General features: G+C 38.5%; 1 protein-coding gene across 4 annotated transcripts in view; it reads left to right on the forward strand.

Moving 5' to 3' along the window:
• Nucleotides 1-20,861, forward strand: part of POU2F1 (POU class 2 homeobox 1) — a gene marked incomplete at its 5' end in the record, with an annotated part of 105,450 nt that extends 84,589 nt beyond the window's left edge. For 3 of the 4 annotated variants that reach the window (XM_082772293.1, XM_082772295.1, XM_082772294.1), the window contains 9 exons: nt 3,951-4,045; nt 6,413-6,586; nt 10,288-10,429; nt 12,626-12,771; nt 13,701-13,880; nt 16,520-16,625; nt 17,448-17,793; nt 18,598-18,686; nt 19,901-20,861. In XM_082772293.1, coding sequence (XP_082628419.1) covers nt 3,951-4,045; nt 6,413-6,586; nt 10,288-10,429; nt 12,626-12,771; nt 13,701-13,880; nt 16,520-16,625; nt 17,448-17,793; nt 18,598-18,686; nt 19,901-20,211 — 1,589 coding nt within the window. In that variant the 3' untranslated portion in view covers nt 20,212-20,861. Of the gene's footprint in view, nt 1-3,950; nt 4,046-6,412; nt 6,587-10,287; nt 10,430-12,625; nt 12,772-13,700; nt 13,881-16,519; nt 16,626-17,447; nt 17,794-18,007; nt 18,570-18,597; nt 18,687-19,900 lie in introns of those variants that run through there. The other variant, XM_082772296.1, reaches the window with a different exon arrangement.
• Between the last annotated feature and the right edge of the window lie 1,700 nt (nt 20,862-22,561).

A 22,561-nucleotide genomic window follows, 5' to 3' on the forward strand; every position in this document is an offset into this window, starting at 1 on the left:
CCACTTCCAGGATATGTTAGTGAGAAGATGAACATATTTGGCAGAGAAAAAGCAGTCAGGTTTTTCTTCGATTAAAAATTTCACTCTTTTAGGGAGATCAGTTAGAGATGAATTATGCATTGTGTGTCCGGGCCAACTTTAAAAAAAAAATCATGCTGAAAAAAATGGCACTTAAATGTTAGTTTTATCTGTGGTTTCTTTTTTGACAGTAACAGCTGAAGCCCAGGTCAGTCCATAGGGACTGTTGGCTGGCAGGAGGATTTTTTTTGGCTTTGGGCCATTATTCACACTGTTTGTAGATATTAAAGGAAAAAGCCTGGGTGATGGTAGATGGATTTATTTTAACTATTTTAAACAAAAGTAGATACCTCTAAAACATGATACTTTTATTACATAAATCTTTATGTCCATATGACCATTCTTTGGAGCTCTACACAAGTGTTTTATTTGATATTTTTAATGCAGTAATAGTACTGGGCTCTTGCTATTTCTGACCCTCTGCTTTGGGTTCTACCTCTGTAAAGTTAGGTATGCAAGTACAGTAGTTCTTACAGATTCAAAAAAAAAAAATGTAGGTTGGAAGAGACCTCTAGAAGTCATGTAGTGTTGGTCACACCCCATGCAGTTGCAGTAGGGTATTTAGTGGCATGAGTAGTGGAGATTTGAACATCTTCAAGGCTAGAGATTCTGCAACCTCTTCAGGTACCTGCCTCAATAAGAAAAAAACATACCCACCTAACAACAACCCCCCCTTCCTTGAAGAGGAAAAATTCTAGCTGAAGTTTTTCATGTTCTGGTTTTTATCTGTAGCTGCTTACTACTTGCACGCACCCTCAAGAAGACTCCATTTCTGTCCTTGAGGACAACAATAGCCGAAAAATCCAGCACTTGTACCCATTCTTATTCCTTCCTTGTACGGATGTTCCAGCCTGTTAGCCATCCTAGTGGGCCCTGAATGTATATAATCATGGATGCCATTGTTTCTTGTACTGGGAAGCCTAAGGCTCAACGCAATGCTCTAGCTGTGGTGTCTCAAGTGCCAAGCGGAGGGGCAGAATCACGGCCCTTAACCAGCTGCCTATGCTCTTACTAATACAGCCCAGGATGTGGTTAGCCTCCTTCAGCGTAAGGGCACGGTGCTTACTTATATTTGTTTTGTTTTCCCCCAGCATCACCTGGTCATTTTTTGCAAAACTGCTTTTTAGGCTAACAATGCCTGGCCTTTATTGCTGTACTACAGGGTCACTCCAGCTTATAACTAGGACTTCACATTTTCTTTCATTGATCTTCACAAGATACCATTTGTCCAGCCAGTCTAGACCCTGGCTTCCAACATATTCTACTCTCTACTTTTTGGATACTGTCCACAAAATAGCTGAAAATTTGTTCTGCTCCATCATTTTTGTAGTAAAGACATTAATCAGCATTGGCACCCATATCACTCCCTGAGGAAATGAAAAAGTCTGAAACGCAAATACCACAGCAGTTACCTAAGAGGTGCAGTTTTGAATTTACACTATATTTAAAGGCAGTACTATGCGCCCTGTATATTGTCACTGAAGTTGTCTTCAAAGTGGGGATTAATAGTCTCTTCTCAGAGAAAATGAAGGTGAAGCTTAGGCTAGTCTAAGTCATGTCTGGAAAAAAAGCTAAACTATAGCTGCCCACTTAGGGAAGCCATTAAGAGCCCAAAGTATATGCATGACATGCTTTGCTGAAGCAGTTCAGCTGCTTTCCCAATTATTACTTCAGTCAGCTAGTGGCTCGGCTTCAACAGACTTGTTCTTTCTCCCATTTCTACCTGAGAGACCTTGTATGGGTATTTCCTAAGTAGGATAAAATGATGTAAAAACTGAGTGTATGGAACACGTTCAGAATATTTTATTCTGTCCTTCAGTGATAATTAATTCAGAATGTACAAGGGAGAAGAAAATGAGGAAAAGTGTAGTCATCTCATGCTCTTCAGTAGAAGTGTTATTGCCAGAAAAATATCCTCTGGGATTTCTTTGAGGACAAAAAAATCACAAAAGGACAATCCTAATTACTCTGATTACAGTCACAAGATGAGTCAGTAACTTGTGATCGATTGTGTTAGCAGGTGGATTACGGGTCAAACGTGGTCACTGTCAGCTGCCTGTTTCTTGTTTCGTTGTTGGTCAGCTGCTCTATAGCATCGTTGCGATGGCTTGTCCCTTTCTGTTTCAAGTTAGTTAAAATTTACAGTCACTAAATAAAGTTCAAAAACTCTTCGCGTATAGATGACTGATCACTAATTAATAATTAGATTTGGGTAGTTGAGATCATCTTTCAAGAGAGCAGATATTTGCCTTGCAAAAAGTATTGTATAGCTACCAGTATGTAGTGATCTTGGAAATTCCTTGAAGTGATCCATTCCCACCCTGAGGCCTTTTAAAAAGCAGCTGAAACACGTTGATTACGGGACACAAAGAAAATGTATGTAGTTGTCTATGGTGCCATATTATGTTGCATAAGCAGCCAGCTTTATTCTGTAGGTCTTGAGCATTTTAACAGTAATGCATTGTATCTAAAAATAAATATTCAACATTTGTTGCTTTTTTTTATGATAAGATCAGAAGACAGTTCTGTAGTTCAGTATCCCCCTTTGAAGTTACATTTTCTCATTCGTACTCCATGATAGTCCTAGCTTTTGTCTCCTATGGCCTTAACCTCTCATAAAACATCCACTTTCCCACTCACTATTTATCAAGTCCTGAATTCCTGCGTCCCATGTCTGTACTCTGGTAAGAGATAGCTGGTCATGAGTGGTGCACATGATGGATTGGCCAGCTGATGTGCCAAAACAGGCCATGTTAAACTCAAATTGCACAGTTTTCTTTATGTGATACTTATTTGGTGTTCTGTCCTCTTAGTGGCTATAGTGTCCATCTGTTGTCATGTCACCCCTGTTTTTAGGAACTTGGTATATTGAAGATGCTTGCTAAACATAGATTTAATTAGTCAGGCTCTAAAATAATTATAGGGGAGGTTGATAGATGTAGTCAGAAGTTACATACAGAGTACAGTATTATTCATAATAAAATCGAGGGAGTTGACTAACCATAGGTCTATCTTTGTCAAGATTCTTACCCTTTAAAATGTATTTTAGTAATGCAGAAAAAAAATAGATAACTCCTGTTTAAATTATGTAGATTCAAGAGTATACCTCAATTTTAGAGAGATTTGATAAACAGTGCAAATAGCAGACTGGAAGAGTTTATTTTTAGAGTGACAGCATATTGTGTATGTTGGTTGTATCAGTCTCACTTGTTCTTTAATGTTGTCATTTCATAATAGTGGAGGTTTTCATATATTAAGTGCAATGTTTATTCTATTTGTGCAATTCAAACAGTGTTCTATATCTCGTTACTTTTGTAAAAGATTCCTTCTTTATTTCAGCCAGGAGGAGGTAATCTGGGCTTGTTTTTTCTTCTGGCACGATTTGCTTTGCTGGAGACATATGTCTTCTTGTTAGGCGGCTGGCATGGGGTAGCATGGAGAGAGAGAAGAATGATTAGAGCCCAGTCTGTGTATTTGATTAATATTCAGTCGCTGAAGTCCTTTTTGCTCCCTGACTCTTGGTCAGCTTTGATTACGGAAAGAAATTTACCTGTAACATCTGTAAGCTGAAAGGGGCAATAAATGATTCCTGCATACAGAACTGGAAGAACTTAGGTCATTACAGTTTCTACAGAGTGGTGTGGCAGAGGCTACTTCATTTCACCTGTCACTGTAAATGCTACAGGAAAATACAAGGATGTTTTGGATTGAAAAGCCCAAGGTCTGGAAATATCTCTGCAGGGATAAAAATAAAGGCTTCCTTCTCAAATTTGTTATAATTTTAATTATTTGGCAAGAGTCTTGTTTCACCTCATGTCATGTTCTAGTTGTTGCTGTACAGATGAACCAAAACCACCCTTTCCTCTTTCCAGGTCTCCTGCAAGCGCAGAATCTCTTAACGCAACTACCTCAGCAAAGCCAAGCCAACCTCCTGCAGTCTCAGCCAAGCATCACCCTTGCCTCGCAGGTCAGGCTTGTTTCTACAGTTCATAAGTTGCTGTGGGGGGGGCCGTGAATTATTACGAGTGAGGGGACTCTTTGTATTGGTTACAGGAGTAAATGTAGCTAAATTATAGCTGCAAATATAGCAATAATAGTGAGTTTGTCTTTCTGGATAGATTCAGTATAGAACTGAAGTATCAGTAACTTCAGTTTTATAAGTTTCTACTCTAATATGCTTTTTTTTTTTTTTTTTCCTCCACACTTAACACTCTTAAATTCTATTTTTAGCTGAAATTTTTCATGTTTGATATTTTGAGTTAATGGGACTACAGCAGCGTTTGATCTCCTGTAGGGTTTTCTTGGACAATATAAGAGTTTCTTAAATTTAGAGGAACAAGGTGTGGGCTACCCAAAAACCTCAAAAAGAAGATTACAGATTAGTATTGTTTTATTTTTTATTTTTTTATTTTTAAAAAAGGTTGCAGTGGTAATCTGTTTCTATTCTTGCCTAGTTGTTCTGCTATTATTACCAAGACATTGCCAATCTTATTAGTTACCTTTTCTGAAGGCAAAGGTATTGTCAGAAATGCATTAAAATATTCTGTTAGATATATGTTAAAATATTAAAGCTCGGTGATTAAGCTTTCAGACTGTAAGAAAGGCAATTTTAAGGTTGCACGTGCCTGCAAATTTAATTTTGATTCACTCTGGATTTTACTATGCAGTTTAGTTACATGACTGCATGCTGTTTCTAAAATAGTGTGTAATATCATCCAGTATCTCCTTGCCAACCTAGCTACATGTAAGAAATTTTTAGCCTGTAATAAGACACCTGGGTCTATCAGAGTCTTAGAAAACTGTATTTTCTGTCATACCACCTATAGTATTTTTCATGTACTATGCGGAAAATGGAATTTGTCTCACCTCTGTAGTTCATACTTTGGTTAGTAGCATGATTCCCTGCTAAAGATTATGCTTGGATTAAAAGAAGTCTCAAAACCACAAAGAGAAAACAAATTATATAATGGGGATGAAGCCAATAAAGACATAGCAGTAATTATCCAGTATGTTTAATGTAAATTTAAAAACTCTAAAACCCCCTATAGGGTGACACACATATCTGCAATCCTAGAAAGATCATATATGATCACATTATTTCTCAAGTAATGGAATTATAGATGCTGACCTTCCTCTACCATCTGTTGTACACTGCACAATACTGCTGTACTAAACCAGGAGAAAAACAACATACGGAGCTACGTAAAGACTCTGCTATGTATGGAGAATTTCTTTTAGAACAGCCATTTCTGGATATTTCCAAGCTATTCTGGTGTTGCATAGACTTGAAGCTGTTCTTAATTGTGCAGAAGGAGCCTGTAGTTTCAGATCTGGGCATAAGATATAAAAGCTATTCAACTGAGCTGAACAGAATTTAACTAGAGTGAAAGATTTGTCTCTGCATTTCAGTTTATCTATTGCACAGAAAAAGTAGAGTTATACACAAAACATATTTCCAGTGTTTCTGTTGCACATAAAACATGCACTGTGCAATACCAGATCTTAATATATATTGTTCACCTGCGAATATTTTCCATCATGCTCCGTTTTTTGATTATTTTTTTTTAACAGATTCTTCTTACTGCTGCATAACAAAATATTAGCAGTATGCTAATATTCAGGAATATTGAACCTTGTGCTGACTTCCTGAAAAACTAGCCTTTTATGCTGGGAAAAAAAAAAAAAAAAAAGATCTAAAAGGAATTATTTTCCCTAGGTTGCTTTTGCTTAATTTCTCATATCACCAGGGCATCTACCCTTATTGTTGCAAGTCTAAATGGAAGGGTTAGAGAGAGATCTGTTTTTTCTTACTGGAAGAGTTAAGTCAGTCCCAAGAGATGGCATTAGAGGAAACTTCCTATGTTTGCTGTCCCTGTAGGTGCTTGCTGTTCCAAGATTCAATAGAAGAGTTGAATCTTCGGGTCTGATGACAATCTGCCACCACACACAAGCAGTAAATTCAATTTAAAAATGATTAAAAGGGGATGAATGTCAAGCAGTCTATAAATGATAGAACTGTATGAAGTAGGAGTGTTCAGCCTTTCTTTGAGCAGCTTCTGTAGCAAGTGAAAGTTGTTGGTTATGTGCTGCACTGAACATCTCTTTTCTTTAATTGGTTCTGACAGAGCCTTTAAAAGACTGTCATACTAATACAGTTTTCTGGATTATGACTTGAGAGGAACGTAAATAAATTGGAAGAACTTTCAGATTACTGGAAATGCCAAATTCGTTGATCTTTCTCATAGAAACCATATGTACCTTTTCTAAATCTAATTTTTGCTGAGTATTCTTTTAAGTCTGATTTTCATCTTTTCCTTGCTCTCTGTCTTAATAGCCAGCAACCCCAACACGCACAATAGCAGCGACCCCCATTCAGCCACTTCCACAGAGCCAGTCAACACCAAAGCGAATTGACACTCCCAGCTTGGAGGAGCCCAGTGACCTTGAGGAGCTTGAGCAGTTTGCCAAGACTTTCAAACAAAGACGGATCAAACTTGGATTCACTCAGGTGAGACTGCGTACCTTAGTGCCTGCCAGTGTGGAATCTGAGGTCTCATCTTTCAAGTCTGGAGGGAGACTACAATTCCACCTTTTCCTAGGAGTACCTTCTTAAATAGGGTTATGCTCTGGCCTTTATGTAGGGGATTTCTCAGAAATAGCAGAAAAAGCCATACATCCATCTTACATCCCTGTTGGTTTTAAAGCATAGCTGTTATCCCAGCAGGTCCATGCATTTACCAGCTCCAGATGTCATTGCATGTGCTCTATTCATTCTATAGGATTTAAAATGAATGGGACAAAGCACTTTAAAGCTGCCTTCAGAAGTACAAAGTTCCAGAAAATCATACAGCACAATTAACTGCTCTGTGTGTTTAAAAAGTATGTCACAACTGTGAATTTGCTTTGGATGTCAAAGGGTTTTTATCTCTCAAGCGTATTTTGCTATTAAACATCAATGATTTCTGTATTTAATGCTTTTGCTAAGGTTCCTAAACAAAACCTGAAAGGGCTGTTACCTTTGAAGTTCACTGCTTACAGAGGTGAACTGGAGTAGTGATTTTTTTTTGTTTTATTTAAAAGCTCAGAAATACCAATAGAGATGAAGAAAACTAATTTGAACATATTGAAAATGGAGTACAATTAAAAGTACAGTGTGCAGTTCTGTGTTCTGTTATTCTGCTGAAGGGAAATGCTGCTTGCATACAAGAGTCCTTTCTTATTAATATAAAAATTAAATGTTTTCCTACAAAATAATCTGTCCAGGTAAACAATTCCTTTTGGTAGGAGCCTATGTGAAGCACAGGCTTATTTTGCCAGAAGAAATACCAAACAAAAATCAAAGTAGGTATTTAAAATCCTGAGCTCAGCAGTCAACCCAGTATATGTGATTTGTCCACCCCTGGAATAAGTAAACCTACTCTAGTCGAAAGTTTGTGCTGAAGTGAGATTTATTTTTCTGATAAAGTTCTGAATGCTTGAAAACTCAGGGTTCATAATGAAAGTTCCTGGCAGCATCTTAATTACAACTGAAGAACAGAATGTTGCTAGTGAAATTAGGTGTGTTTTGGTGGCATGTGTGCCTTCTTCCCTTCCTTCTTTCCACTAGAGGGAGGTACAAAATACAGCAGTGATGGATGAACATGAAAAACAGAATAAAGCAGAGCAGAGTAAAATATAAAAGCTTCCTTATAGCCTGATTGAGGAGGTTCATGCAGATCTTTAGTTAATTACGTTTAATCTGCCCTACTGTGAGGTAATTATTAAGCCTCAACTCAAGTTTTTAAGCTATGGGTTAACCCTTCCTTATTGACCCTGTTGTGAATTTTCATGGTCAGGAAAAATGAACATAACTGCTCAGGCTTGCAGTTCAGTATTTTTTTGAGTATAAAAAATGTAAACCTAGAGAAAGTGATCAAATGGCATTCAGTCATTCTTACCCTGCATTGAGTGTGTACCTATATAATTAGGCAGCTCTAATAACTTCTATTTAATTGCATAGTTGAATAATTAGAAATCCCTGTTTATTTGGTTTCTTATATCTGGACAAATAGATTGCCTTTCAGAGGATAATACTTTTTTTTTTTTTTTTTTTTTACAGTAGTACTGTAAGCTTTTTCAAACTCACCCCACCCCTGCTTTTCAAAGATTTAAGTTTGCGTTGCAAACTAATCACTAAGTTTATTCTATCTGCATAGAGCAATATAAAAGGTTTTGAATTTGAGCAGTGTCTTTTCCTCCTGCCCCCAAAATTCTCCAGAGTAGATGTATTTAAATCTTTTTGTTTAGCTGTTTTTCCTTAAAAATGTCTCTTACGTTTGACATACAGAGATACAATGAACACATTGCATCTTAGTGTTATTGCAGATGTGTGACTGATTGGTCAGGACAGATTGAAGCTATGTGAACATACGTTTTAGACAATGTTATTGTTGCTCTCTACAAGATATTGCCTTTGCTAGTCCATCCAAGCTTCCTAGCAGAGCAACATATACAAGAATGATGTACCTTACAATCAGTTTTATTTCATTACCAGAGTGTCATTCAATCTATTAAGTAGATCAGACATCGTACCTTCATCCTCTGTTCCACCCATCCTTTCAGTGGCCCATCCCAAAACATAAAATTATCATCCTAATATATAAATTGCTTTGCCTACAGCTGAAATGCTGCCACCTTTCGGCATCAAAAACTCTTGACAAAGAAATGGTTAACTATTCATTTTAAATCAGATGGCAAATGTTAGTAAGAACAACATAAATACCAGAATTAAATTTGGTCAGGGGACTGGAGCAAATTTCATAAGTCTTTCCTGCCGAGATATAAATCAACTTATCTCTAAAATGGTTTACATAGCCAGGTTTTCTTCTTCATAAACTCACTAGAGCATCCGTGTTACTTACTTCTCTTGGAATGATTTATGAGGTTCGAAATGTACAAAATCCTGGGATATGGGTAGAGATACAAATGTGTTTCCACACATTTCCTTTTCTGTTTGAAGGGCTTACAAACCAATTGTTCTGGTCCCCTTCTAGGAAGGAATTTTTCTTCATGCAGTCTGCACAATTTGCTAGGCTTAGCAAAGGTTCTCTTCCTTGCTTGGATGTAGCCACTCTGCATGCTGTTAGTATACGTGTCTCAAGCGGTGCTTGTGGATCTGACCTAAAGGAAAGAAAGCAAGCTTTATGCAGCATCCAACTAACTCAATTGCAATTAAGCTCCACTAACTACGCTCAAGCTCTTCAGCCTTTTCTTCTAGACTTTTCATTGCTTCTTGTATTTAAAGATCTAAATTTATCTAATTTAGAGCATATAGCAAAAAAATTACTAAGTTTTCAGAAAGGGCAGGACCTTCATGCTTTAAAACAAAACCGGAGAACATTATGGGTTTTTTTAGTGGCTATGATCAAGAATGGATTTTTTTTTTAAATGAGACTCTGCAAGTGTAAACTATATAGAAGTGTATTAGGTATGAGCAGAATGTCTGAAAGCCAGCTAAAACTGAGTTTTGAAAAGAAATAACAGATGTAAAGATGTGATCATCTGTCTGTATAGCATAAAAGCTATTGTGGATAGCTTTTAGCAGATGGGTAATGGTAGCAGAGACTACAGTTAATCAGTATTTGATATGGTTCAACTTCTTGTCTGCTTTGAAATGCATATCTGTGGGGAAAAGTTTGATTTGAACATCACAGAAGGTACTAAAAGTTCAGATAAGAGTATTTTTGCATTTATTTAAATGTGATGTAAGTTTGTAGACAAACCTCATTCATCTCTTCAAGAGTGTTTTACTACTAATACAAGGACATGAATTCACTGCATTTCTTATTTGAACTTTTCTTCTTCAGTGTGAAATATGTAGATACTTAAATCTGCTCCCAAAGCATTTGGCTTTTCATTTTTTTTAAAGAACTAAGAGAAAAATTACAAGTTAATATTCAGTGGAATGTTCTGCTTAGTGATAATGCTAAAAAGACAGAGCATGAGGGAATTTCTGCAAAGAGTTACATGGTTAAATTGCCTGTAGTTTGAAAAGATAACATTTCTTTATCATTATTTGCTTTAGCATGAATCTTGTTAGTGCCAAGCAAGTTTCTGTGAAACCAAATCCCACCCAGCAGTGGAGTCACTAGGAACACAAGGATGTGGCAGGATTCCTTGCTTTGGAAGTACCTGTGTTAGTGAATCCCTTTTTTCTCTTTCTTTGTCCAGGGTGATGTTGGGCTCGCTATGGGCAAACTCTATGGAAATGACTTCAGCCAAACTACCATCTCTCGCTTTGAAGCCTTGAACCTCAGCTTTAAGAACATGTGCAAGTTAAAGCCACTTCTGGAAAAGTGGCTCAATGATGCAGGTGAATGAGTCTGTGTATTTCTTCACCAGCCTACCAAAATCAGTAGGATTTTGAAAAACTGAAAAACTGCTTCGTTGGTGCCCTTATGGTTTTATGAAGCCACCAATCTTTGTAACTGTCCATGGGACAAACAAGGGTATAGGAATAAGTGTCCATATTTCCCTATTTATGTGCCCACGTACATCTGAAAGAGTTCCACTGTGAACTTCTAGAATTGTGTTCTGCAGTCAGCTGAATAATTGCATGGGGTGAGGTATAATGTGTGTCATGGTTTTCCTCCTTCGTGTATGTTAATGCATATAACTTCTAATCCTCTTCTAGCTTTCTTTTTCAGATGTGTAATAGAGAGAGTTGCATGGTTTGTTGTTTCAGTAAGCAGAGCTTATTGCATTCATCTCCTCCCACGTCCCCTGTGTGCATTCTTTTCATCTCTCTCCAAGGGTCCTTATAAATGCTCTCTTTCTCCCCAAAGGAAGAGTTCTTTACAGCTTAGGGTTTTTTTCCTTCCAGAATTATTTTTTTTTTCCTGGGAGAAAAGTTATTCATGATGACAGCATGTATTTTTTTTTCTTTTGTGCCAGCAAAAGGAGCTTGGATGATGGTGCTAGGTGTTAGGATAGAAAATGTTTAAGAGTGCTGTCAGCCGTTTCTTTCTTCGAAGGATACAACTGTACATAGTACAAAACTGCTGATGGATCTGCTAAACATATGGCAGAGACAGTGTGTGCCCTCCTATTTTTATCAAAATGAAGAGGGCTTAATGCCAAAGCCTACAGTATTCCCTGAAATTTTGAAATTAATTGGATGTAATGTTTAAAATTTGTCCTACATTGAAAGAAGGAATTGTCATTTCTGTTGTGCTGACAGGGGCTATCCTTAGGTAATCTGGGATCTATGATAGAAAACATAGAAAGATCTTTGCAGCAAATGCTCTAGTCCACAGGACAGTCGTCCCCAAACCTTGCAGCAATACTGAGCAAGTCTGATGCTGCAACCAGTGTCATAATTTCCTTTTTCTTCTAACCTGAAGAAATACTTAGATCTGTAAAGTGAAGTTAAGGACTGTAAACAATGTTGGGGTCCTTCACAGCCTGGAAGTTAGGAACCGTTGTCTTTGGCTCTCATTCAGTTTCTTGAAAATCTTTGGAAGAAAGATTCAGGTGACCATAAAGGCCATTCAACTACTTTTACGTAAAAGCAGGCAGCAAAAGTATACCAATGATGCTTTCCATTATGTTACATCTGAGCGTTGGAGAATTTACTGTTATAGAACTCAGCTTGTTCTGTGGGATTTTCACAAGGGAGAAGAGTTCCAGCAGATTTATGGGTGCTATTACTAAAAAAAAGTAATCTAGAAAATAATGTGGTGAATGTACTTGCCCATTTGAGCCCAGCAGATTGGTCTAAGGCATTGTGATCTCTGGCATCTGCTTATCAGGCACAAACCACTGTTCAGAGAGGGGTCTGCAATGTTGTGCAGCCATAATTAGTCATTTTGATAAAATTTCCTGTTGGAACCTGGCTATCGGTTATTTTGCACTTTGGTGTACAGAGTGGATTAAAGTGTGTCCTCTCTTCAGTCTTCTGTGGAGCCAGAAAGACAGGATTAGGGGTTGACAGAGAGAGACCTTCTGAAGCTAAGGAGAGGGGGAGCTGTTGGCTGGGTAGGCTATCTAGCCGAGCTGCATAGCACAGAATATCCGCTAGGATCTCCAGAGAAAAGAGGTTGAACACTGTAAAGCTGGCTGTGAGCTTTCTTCTTCTTCTACTGTATTGCAGAGTAGGTAAGAGAAATTTCAGGCTTCTCAGATTTTTTTCAGTCTGTGGTGTATAGCTATGGTTTCTAGATATCAGCTACTGCATTTTTCTTTAAACTGTGATTGCAGTGAGTGAGTGTGGGTTGGAATGAGATAAGGGAGAAAGAAACTTTGTATAGATATAATAAAAGGGGTACTGTGGTAGAATACAGGAACAAAGACAGCACCCTCTGGTCTTACTTGTAGCTTATAAGTTTTGAGTATATGTTGTAATTTTGAAGTACAGTAATTAATAAATGTGATCTTCAGAAATCTCTATATATCTGGAGTAGATACAGAGTGGATTATAGCATGCCTTGCACAGTTGAAGAACACTTGCATGAAATTGCAGTGTATTCAAATAAAATCTCCTCATTTGTGTTAACTTTATTTTTTTCAGAAAACCTCTCATCTGATTCAACACTCTCCAGCCCAAGTGCCCTGAATTCTCCAGGGCTGGGGGGCGAAGGCTTGAACCGTAGGAGGAAGAAACGCACCAGCATAGAGACCAACATACGTGTGGCCTTAGAGAAGAGTTTCCTGGAGGTCAGTGATCACTTTTGTTCAACTCAGCCTATACAGCAATGAAGAAATTTCGTTTAACATTGCTTCTGCTATTACTATACCATTTAGGAAACTGCTTGTACTAAAGAAGTTGAATACAAAGGCTGTTCCAAGGACCACACAATCAGTGCCTACTTTATTTTAATTAAAACAAACAAAACCATACCACCACCCCACCAAAATCTCATGGTTCTTGCAGTTTGTTGACCGAGTGATACTGAGCAATAGCTCAAGGTTTGTTACTATGCACCTCAAAAATAAGAAAAAAGGATTACCTTTTCTGAGGTTGGATGAATGATGTGACAGTCTAGACATACATAAGATGAAGTTCTTAGCTGGCATTATATTACTTTTGTTAGGCACTTTGTGCAGCTGTATGTGCAGATAGCCTCAATCTATCTTTTATTATAAGTTGAGACAACTTGAGGTTCGTTTGGCTAGTGCTGTAGTTAATCTTTTCTGTTACTTTTTAGGAGATGATAAAAGAAAGATTTCCTTATCAATATCTAGAATTCCTTGAAGGATTATTCACAAGTCAGATCCCTTCTCTCAAAAAGAAGCATATTGGTTTAGTCTTCATCATCCATCCATGAGGAACACAGCTTACCATTGGCAGAAATTTTCCTGCAACTTGGAAAATGTAGGGCAGAAGTATCTATTACGGTCTCTCTCTAGAGAGTGTACCACAGATTCTGGGTATAAATGGCCCACCCACATTTCTGCCTAGTGAAGGAAAATCAGAATCACAGAATTGAAAGGGTTGGAAGGGACCTCAAAAGATCATTGGGTCCAACCCCCCTGCCAAAGCAGGTTGCTTAGAGCAGGCTGCCCTAAGGAACCTATAAAAGCTATAATGTAAAATGTCAGAAGGTAATTTCACAGCTTTTCAAGTACCCGTTTCCTTTTCTCAGAACCAAAAGCCTACCTCGGAGGAGATCACCATGATAGCTGACCAGCTAAACATGGAGAAGGAGGTGATCCGCGTTTGGTTCTGTAACCGGCGCCAGAAGGAGAAAAGGATCAACCCACCCAGCAGTGGTGGAACCAGCAGCTCGCCCATCAAAGCAATTTTCCCTTGCCCAACCTCACTGGTAAGAGTCAAGAATCTGTTGGCAAAGATCACTGGAAGAGATAGTCTTACTGTGCTCACTGTGGAAGTTGCACGTACTACACCTTCTTTATACAGCAAACTTGTTCTCACAAGTCTGTATTTTACTGGCATTTTAAATATCCTTCTTGCATACTACAAAAGAGAGGGAATGCTTACAAAGCAGTCTTCAGTTCAAGTATTTTATTTAGCCAGCTCATGACTAAGTATTTTGGCCAGCAAATTTGCAGTTGGGTTATTGCTTTGTAAATTTGCCAGGTAGTAACTCTGGTTTATTTCTGGATTTTCTCTCTTGACCAAACCTTTTAAAATAAAATAATAGTAATAAAAATTGCTCAACAGTTCTACCCCCCCCATCTTACTTTGTCTGCAATGATAAGTAGATGAGCATCAGTAAAACATATACATGTATTTTGGAGACTTTAGTCACGCAAGTCCAGTGTTATTGTTGTTGTCACTTTTGGTCACGGATGGTTTACATCTAAAAAAAAGGGCATGGAACAAAGGAAAAAAAATAGCTAATGCTCATGTAATTAATTTCCCAAACTTGTATTTGCCTCAGGTAAACACAAACTTCATGAAAATAAGAGTAACAAAACACTTGCATCAAGGTTCCTTCAGCTCCTTTGCTACCAATGCCCATGGAGGTCTGTTTTCATAAATTGAAACAGTAGCTGTTAGATTTCATAGTAGCTATGCTAATAGGACTGTGGTGGAATTGATGTAGCCTGTAGCTGTCCTTTTGTAGTGTTTATTCCACCTTCATCTTTGTAGTAGCTAATATCTTCCAGTACTTCATTAAATCATTAATTTTGGTGATGCGTCATTCTTTCCCCTCATCCTTGTCTCAGGATGTGTGCATGCAACTTTTCGTTTGAGGGGAAGGGATGTGTTGACTGTACTTAGTACTTTTCTTTCACCCACAATTGGAAAGCAAGGTTACATGCCTTGCTACCAAAGTGAGATTTGTGATAGTGTATTTTAATAACCATGCAAGCATACTTGGACTGCAACTTAAGAAAGCTTCCCTACGTAAATTCCTCTTTTATTATAAACTGCTATTGTATATGAGAAGTTGAAATGTTAACCACAGTCTCAATTATTTCAGTGATGTTTCCCTAAGCATTTTCACTCATTGTGAGCTTCCTTTAAGATTGTGCTACCCCTCAAATGGACATTCTAGCCCTGCCACCCCCAGCTTTCACTGGCTATATGCTCTGTTGATTCCTTGTGTCAGGTCTGGAGACTATGTGTCTGTAGGATGATTGAGCTCAGTTTACCAGCCTGACTGCAAGTTAACCATGTGAAGAACAATGATTAATTTTCAGCAGTATGTCTGGATAACCAATTTAACTTGCACCCTGACTGCACAAGTACTAGAGCTCTGGGACAGGATTGGAGGTGAATGCTCCTTTAGATGGCAACCTCCTTTTGTATTGGCTTAAGTCAGTCATCGTAACCACAAGGGTTAGCTGTATTAATTTTAGGTCATTTACTGCCCTGAAATATTGATTTTGACCTTGGCCTTCACTGTTTGGTGGACAGATGACAGATGTGATGTGTAGGCTATGTTAGTGTGAAGTATACTGTATATCTAGTGCTTCTTTATTTCATGGACTATTTGAGATGAACAGAAAGCTCTTAGACCTGTCCCACTTGCCCCAGCCTTGTTTAAAATGCATAAAACATTTGACTTCCTATAAGAGAATATTCAGCATGAGGGAGATTTCTCTGATAATAAACTTAGGTACGAGATGGGAAAGGAGGAAGGTTTTAGCCTGTATTTTTGCTATGTTCTCTTGGGAAATTTTTAAGTATTTGTTTCTCTCATTGATGTATAACAGCCTTCAAATATTACTGTTGGACACCATTTTTGTCCATAAAAAGTCCTTTTTTCTCCTTATATTTAATTTTTGCTTATAAGCTATTTCCTCCAGCCTTGAATCTTAGGATGTTTCTCTCTGCATTATCTTGTTTATTTGTAGCTTGCTTATTTTAAGCTATTCTTGAGTAAAATAAGCTAATGACATTTGTTTGTTTTTTTTTTTTTAATTTATAGAACATTCCTAACACACAAGGAAACTTACCAAGATAGAGCTCATAGTTTGGTTCAGTAAAAGGGAAACGTTATACTGTTTTTCCATGTAAACACATTACTCTAAATACCTTTGGTAATGCTGTGATGTTTAAATCATTCTATCAGAGAAAGAGATTTGGAGCTGAAAAGACATTTAAGCGAGAAAACACTATGAATAAATAATATGTTTTGTAAATCTTTCTGGAAAAGTGACTTTATTAAAGCAAGATTCTGTCATTGTGGGGAGGGATAGGTGGAGGGCCAACTTACAGTCAGTCTTGAAGCAGTATGGGTATAATGGATGTACCTGCATTCAAATGCTGAATGATTACGAATAAAGATATTGGTGGTAATTAGAGAAGATACTATGGCTGACCCACTGAATGCTAAAGCAATGGATTTACAAAAAAGTTAGTGTATGCATGGTATTTTCCCTGGTAATTTCCTTAGCTGAGGATGAGAAGAAAGAAATGCAAGTCTAGTAGCTAACTGCTTTTGTCTTTTTCCTTAACAGTTTAGCAGTTGTATTCTTTTTTGACCTCCAGGTGGCAACCACGCCAAGCCTTGTGACTAGCAGTGCAGCTACTACCCTGACTGTCAATCCTGTGCTCCCTCTGACCAGTCCTGCTGTAACTAGTCTGTCAGTCACAGGTAAGGTGCATGCCATGAGCGTTTCTTCACAAGTCACTTGTTCTTAGTTGTCAAGTAAGTTACTATGTCAAACAAGTAATTGAGATTTTATGAAGGTAAAGATTTTGTTGGATTTCTAATATCCTGTCTTATAGTTTATTATTCAGGATAAATTTACAACTCTCTGGGTTCTATTGCCCAAGTTTCATATAAAATAGGTTTTTGATTTTGCTTTATTGCTGTGCATAATGTGAAGATGTCTCAGACATTCATAAGCTGCTTTGCTGCAATTGGAAAACAGGAAAGAAAAATGTTTTTATAACAGATAAAGAATCTTTGAGATATCCTACATTTGGTTTTTGTATGTTGGTTCCAAGTGTTCCTCTTCTCTCAATTTTAAAAAAACACTTGTGCTGATTTCCCTTGTCCCCACATTAACGTCTGCCATTTTCCCCTTAATATTCTTCAGAAAGTCTTTCTTTATCTCAGTACTGGTCACTCAGGTATCCCAGGACACTTGTCATTGCTCCTTGTTTCTCCACGATGAAACTTCAGTCTTTATGACCATTTGGTTGACTTTTCTGGGGATAAAATCAAGGGTGATAGTGAAGTGAAAGATGCTACCTTCCTTTGCTAGCTCCTCAGCCTCCTCTTGAAGTGACATTTCATCGTAGTCTGAGCCAAACTCAGCAGTCCTTCTCATTTGCACTTGGGGGGCTTCTTGGCCCTATAGAAATGTGTACTTTTCTCCCTTTCAGCTGGACATACAGGTTCAATTGGGTAGTGGTTTCAGCTCAGTTATATCTGTTTTTTGTACCAATCTAACCAGATTCAATCTTCTAGGCACAACAGAAACCAACTCCAACAACACAGCAACAGTGATTTCAACAGCACCTCCAGCTTCTTCAGCAGTGACATCACCCTCCATGAGTCCTTCCCCGTCTGCCTCAGCCTCCACTTCAGAGGCATCCAGTGCCAGTGAGACCAGCACAACACAGACAACCTCCGCTCCCTTGTCCTCCCCTCTTGGGACCAGCCAGGTGATGGTAACGGCATCAGGGTTGCAAACAGCGGCAGCAGCCGCATTACAAGGAGCTGCACAGTTGCCTGCAAATGCAAGTCTCGCTGCCATGGCTGCTGCAGCAGGACTAAACCCAGGCTTGATGGCATCCTCGCAGTTTGCAGCTGGGTAAGGATGAATGTTTTACACGCTAGCAAGTTAAGTGACAGGAGAGGGAAGGAGAATTCTTGGAATAATTTGCATGGGCTTTTATGTATCATTGTTTTCTGGTAGCTCGCTCAGCGATTCTAGTGTCTTTTACCTGAAATTCTGAAGGTTTACTTACAGATAGTAGACTTTGCCATTCCCGTCAATGTACACAAATACTGCTTTCGTTTTACAGATGAAAAAGCTGTGTTGCAGCAATGTTCTGATTTGCTAAGTCATCCATCCCACTGCAGAGTTTGACTGCAACTTAGCGATGAATCATAGAATCATCTATAGTGGAGAGCTAGCCTAGATCCACTTCTCACCTCTGTATTCATTTCTTCATCATGACCAAGAAGCTGTAAAAGATATTTAAGATATATTGGTGAAGTTTTAGTTTTAAGAAGAGTTGCTGTGAAAGATGACTCTCTGTTTCTTCATTTCATCTTGACTGACGTCGTTTTTATCTGAATCTGGAAGGTGATGATAGCTCTCTAACAAGTTGCAGTATCCCCCAAATACCTTACAAGAACGTTTTACAGCTACAATCAATACAACTCATGTAGTTTCAGTGCCTGTACTTCAGGCATATTGCTAACCACAGAGCTGAAAGGCCACATCTACTCAAGACATCATCAAGGAAGAATGAAAATAAAGACTAGAATTAGGCCTTAATGTTTGATCCCCCTCCTCCCCCCTTTTTTTTAACATGATGGTGTACTTCTGAACAGTGGCCACTTTAACACTTTGTCTTTGTTTCTTCTTCCGTGATCTTGCTTCCTGCAGAGGTGCCTTACTCAGTCTCAATCCAGGGACATTAGGTGGTGCTCTCAGCCCAGCCCTGATGAGCAACAGTACACTGGCAACTATTCAAGGTCAGTAGTATTCTTTCTAATGCGTCTCCATCGTACAACTTGAATTTATGCTTTATTATTCTCTACCAAAAAAGAGCACTGGGCATAAGTGTTATAAGAGTAAAGGTTTTCAAAATTCAAATGCCCAAATACATTTTATGTATCACAGATTCAAGAGCAGGTGCAACTTCAGAAAGCGGGTTAGAACCATGTATGATCTTGTGGAGATCCACAGGAAGACTTTAAGATGCCGCATGTGATCTGGAATTTATTTAGTTATCCTCCCCGCATAGGCATAAAAACACACGTGTTTCCAGCAGGTTAGAGATTCGTGTTTTACAGTTCTTCTAATGTAAACTTGAGTGGAATCACGCTGTTTTGAGGTCTGTAAGGGGGCAGTTCTGAGCAAGATTTGATCCTAAATTCAAGTCCCATATGTCTTTTAAACAAACAAATGAGGAAAGAAGATCCTACCTCCCTAAAGTCCTTACAGAGGAACTTTAAATCCATAAATGCATATTCAGAAGAATAAAGATTTGTTTTGGAAGTGCCATGCAGCCTAAAGTTTCCACTGACTTTAACAAGAGTTGTTTTCAGTTCATAAGTTGCCATCTGTAAAAACTAGATGGTGCAAGTGCCTAAGCAGCTAGCTAACCTTGTGTATTCATATATTTTCTAAACTAGCTTAACAAATCTTATTTGCAGTGTATGAGAAAAAAAAAGATTTCATAAAGTGTCACACTTAAATCTAGACCATAATGTAAGGCAGTGAACCCTGTAGCCTTGTGAGAGTGAGTTGTAACCATGGTTATATGTCAGCATTTAAAAAGTTACACTCAAGGTTACATGACCTTGCGTTCATCTTTTGATACCTGTCATTTTATGTGAACACACATCTCAACCCTTTCCAATACAGGTTACCTGAGCGTACAGTTTTTCTTTGGCAGAAAACATAGACCAGTGTTCTGCTTACAGAACTGAAGAAAAACGTGATGGAATTAAGAGCAGATGACAGAAGCATCTTAGTATCTGCAAGGTCTCATCTGCTCTTCATAAAAAGTTGTTGTTTCAAAAAAAATAAAAATAAATCAGGTACCTGTGATGACTGTCCTTAGTGGTAGAGAGCACTCCCACTAGAGAAAGCAAATGCAGAGACCTGTTGCTTTTAGTCAGGTTTTGCATTATTGCTTACTACTAATGTTATCTCCTTCCTGCTTAATATTCTTCTTTTTTAGCTCTTGCATCTGGTGGCTCTCTTCCAATAACATCACTGGATGCAACTGGAAACTTGGTGTTTGCCAATGCTGGAGGTACTCCTAACATCGTAACTGCCCCCCTGTTCCTGAACCCTCAGAACCTTTCTCTGCTCACCAGCAACCCGGTTAGCTTGGTCTCTGCAGCTGCAGCCTCCGCAGGGGCCTCTGGACCAGTCGCCAGCCTTCACGCCACCTCCACCTCAGCCGAGTCCATCCAGAACTCTCTCCTCACGGTGGCCTCTGCGAGTGGGGCCACGTCCACCACCACTACTGCCTCCAAGGCACAGTGAGCCAGGCTGAGCTGTGCTGCCAGCAGCCTGCTTCACTGTGCGGTGGGATTGGCTGCCAGCGGGGTTTATAAACTGAAAAATGTGATGGGCATCCTCTCGCCGTGTTGCTGGGGACAAGGGAGAGAAGGAAAAAGATAAAAACAAAAGCAAAACAGGAAGGATTTAAAGCTGGGACAGACATTTGCCTAATTTTATAATAAACACTGTCTTTTCAGGATCGCTTCATGGATCGGAGAACTTTCTAACCAAAAATGTAAAAAAAAACAAAAAACAAAAAAACACAAAAAAATGAAAAAAAAAACACAAAAAAAGTGAAAGGACTACTTATCATTTCCAGCAGTCACAATGACAAGTTAAGGTGGGTTATCAATTCAAACATAGGAAGGGGATTTCTTGTTTCTTTTTGGTCTAAATATCTTTCTTTTTTAATTATCATTTTATTGGTCTGTTGTACAGGCCATTATGTCATACAAGGTGTTTATAATCGTATCAATCGTGTTGGGGGTTCCTTTCTTAACTGGTACAATTTAGGCAGGCCTGTATTACTGGTGTATCTCTATTATTATTATGATGATTATTATTATTATTATTTTTATATATATAGTTTGGACGCGTTTGTCTTCTGCTCCTGGATTATTTTCAGCGAGCTCCCACACTGGGGGGGAGGGCGGGAGGGTGGAGAGGAAGAATGGAGCACAAATAGACTTTGTCCTAATCTTCTGGGAATGTTCTGAACGGTTTCCTCATCCTTGAATTTGTCTAATGGCTACTTAAAGGGGTCAGAAGAGTTAATTTCCATCACCTGTGCAGGAAGCTCAGTGTAGCCATAGAGATCATGGTGTGCAAACTTCCAGGCTGGTCTATGCTTTTTAGCAGAGGTAGGAATTAGTTCTGAACTGCAGTTCTTCTTCCCTCGATTACCTAGGCGAAATGGCCAAATTTTGCTCTTAGCTTCGTGTGCATGTTTCCTCTTTCCTTAGGAGAGTGGGATTTGACCTCCTGAGTCTAGATTGTGTGGCATACTGATGGCTCTTTTGTTCTGTTGAATTGATTTTGCTGTTAAGAACACACACAAATATTTAAAAAGGTTGAGTTGCTCAAGCTAATTGTCAGTACATAGAGCAGCATTTACAGTCCTAGATTTCTGACAGATGAATTGGTGCAGGATGTCTAAATGTCAGACTCTCACTAAAAATAGCAGTATTCCTCTCCATTTACTTCTAATGTTTCCAACGTTGCATTTAGGAGAAATTTCTAGTAAAAAGTGCTTCTGCCTGCAAAAGACGGCAGCAGAAACCATGGGAACAGAAGCTGCCATCTTTGATGCCAACACAGTAGAGTTGACTCTGGGGCTTTGCACATACCTTGGTGATCTCATGGGGTCTCTGAGCTGTGATGCTGCGAGCTACATAAACACCGCAATAAGCATCTCTGACCAGAGTGTCAGGACTTACCTGCCACCATAACCATCTTTTCGAGGTTGATTCTGCTCCATGTAGCAAAGAATATCTACGTGGATGAGGAAGAATAACAAACTGTACAGAAGTTAGATCTGTATATTCTTAAATATACAATCTAGTATCTTAACCAAAAAAAAGAATAATTTTAAAAGAGAAGACTGGATCACTGCAATGCAGTTCACTTTGAACTTTCCATTCCTGATGGATTTAAAGGTTTCTGCCATGTGTATAAAACTAAGTTTCTTTTAGTTAGCAAGGTTATTAGAAGAGTCCCTTCCTCCCACCTGCTTTTCTGTTGTCACCAGAGTGTTCAAAAATAATGAGCTAATGCAGCTATGTTTGTTTTGTTGATGATTCAGGGGGATCCTGGAGTTTCTCATCCAAGATCCAGAAGGCAGCAACTTTAAACTCTACATATGCTTTGGTTTGCGACCTGAGCATTGTGGGATTTGTGTTTGCACTCAAGTGGCAGAATCCCTTATCTCTCCCCCCACCGCCATGGTTTTGCTGTTCATCTCTAAATCTCCACCTTCCTGTTTTACTGAATATTTAAAACAATTATCCCAAAAAACTTCAGAACTAGTGAACTGCAAGCAGGGAAACTAACAAATGTCCGTCCACCGTTTCTAATGTGTTTTTGATTTTTTTATGTTTTATTTTTTTAAAACTAAGCTTGAACCAAAGTCAATTTCTAGCAAGCTGCTGTACTAATGGACTAGTTTGTATAAGTGCAGTTCAGATGCAGAGAGGCGATAGATGCTACTGACAATTTCTTTTTCATTTGTCTTTTGTTTTTATTAATTTTATATAAAAGTTGCTGCTTGTTTTTAATCTTTTTTTTTTTTTTTTGGTTGGTAATTTGTATTATCCTTGGGGCAGACTCTTAACTT

This window comes from Aythya marila (genome assembly GCF_965140915.1).
Source record: "Aythya marila genome assembly, chromosome: 1".
In the NCBI taxonomy this organism is placed as follows: Eukaryota; Metazoa; Chordata; class Aves; order Anseriformes; family Anatidae; genus Aythya; species Aythya marila.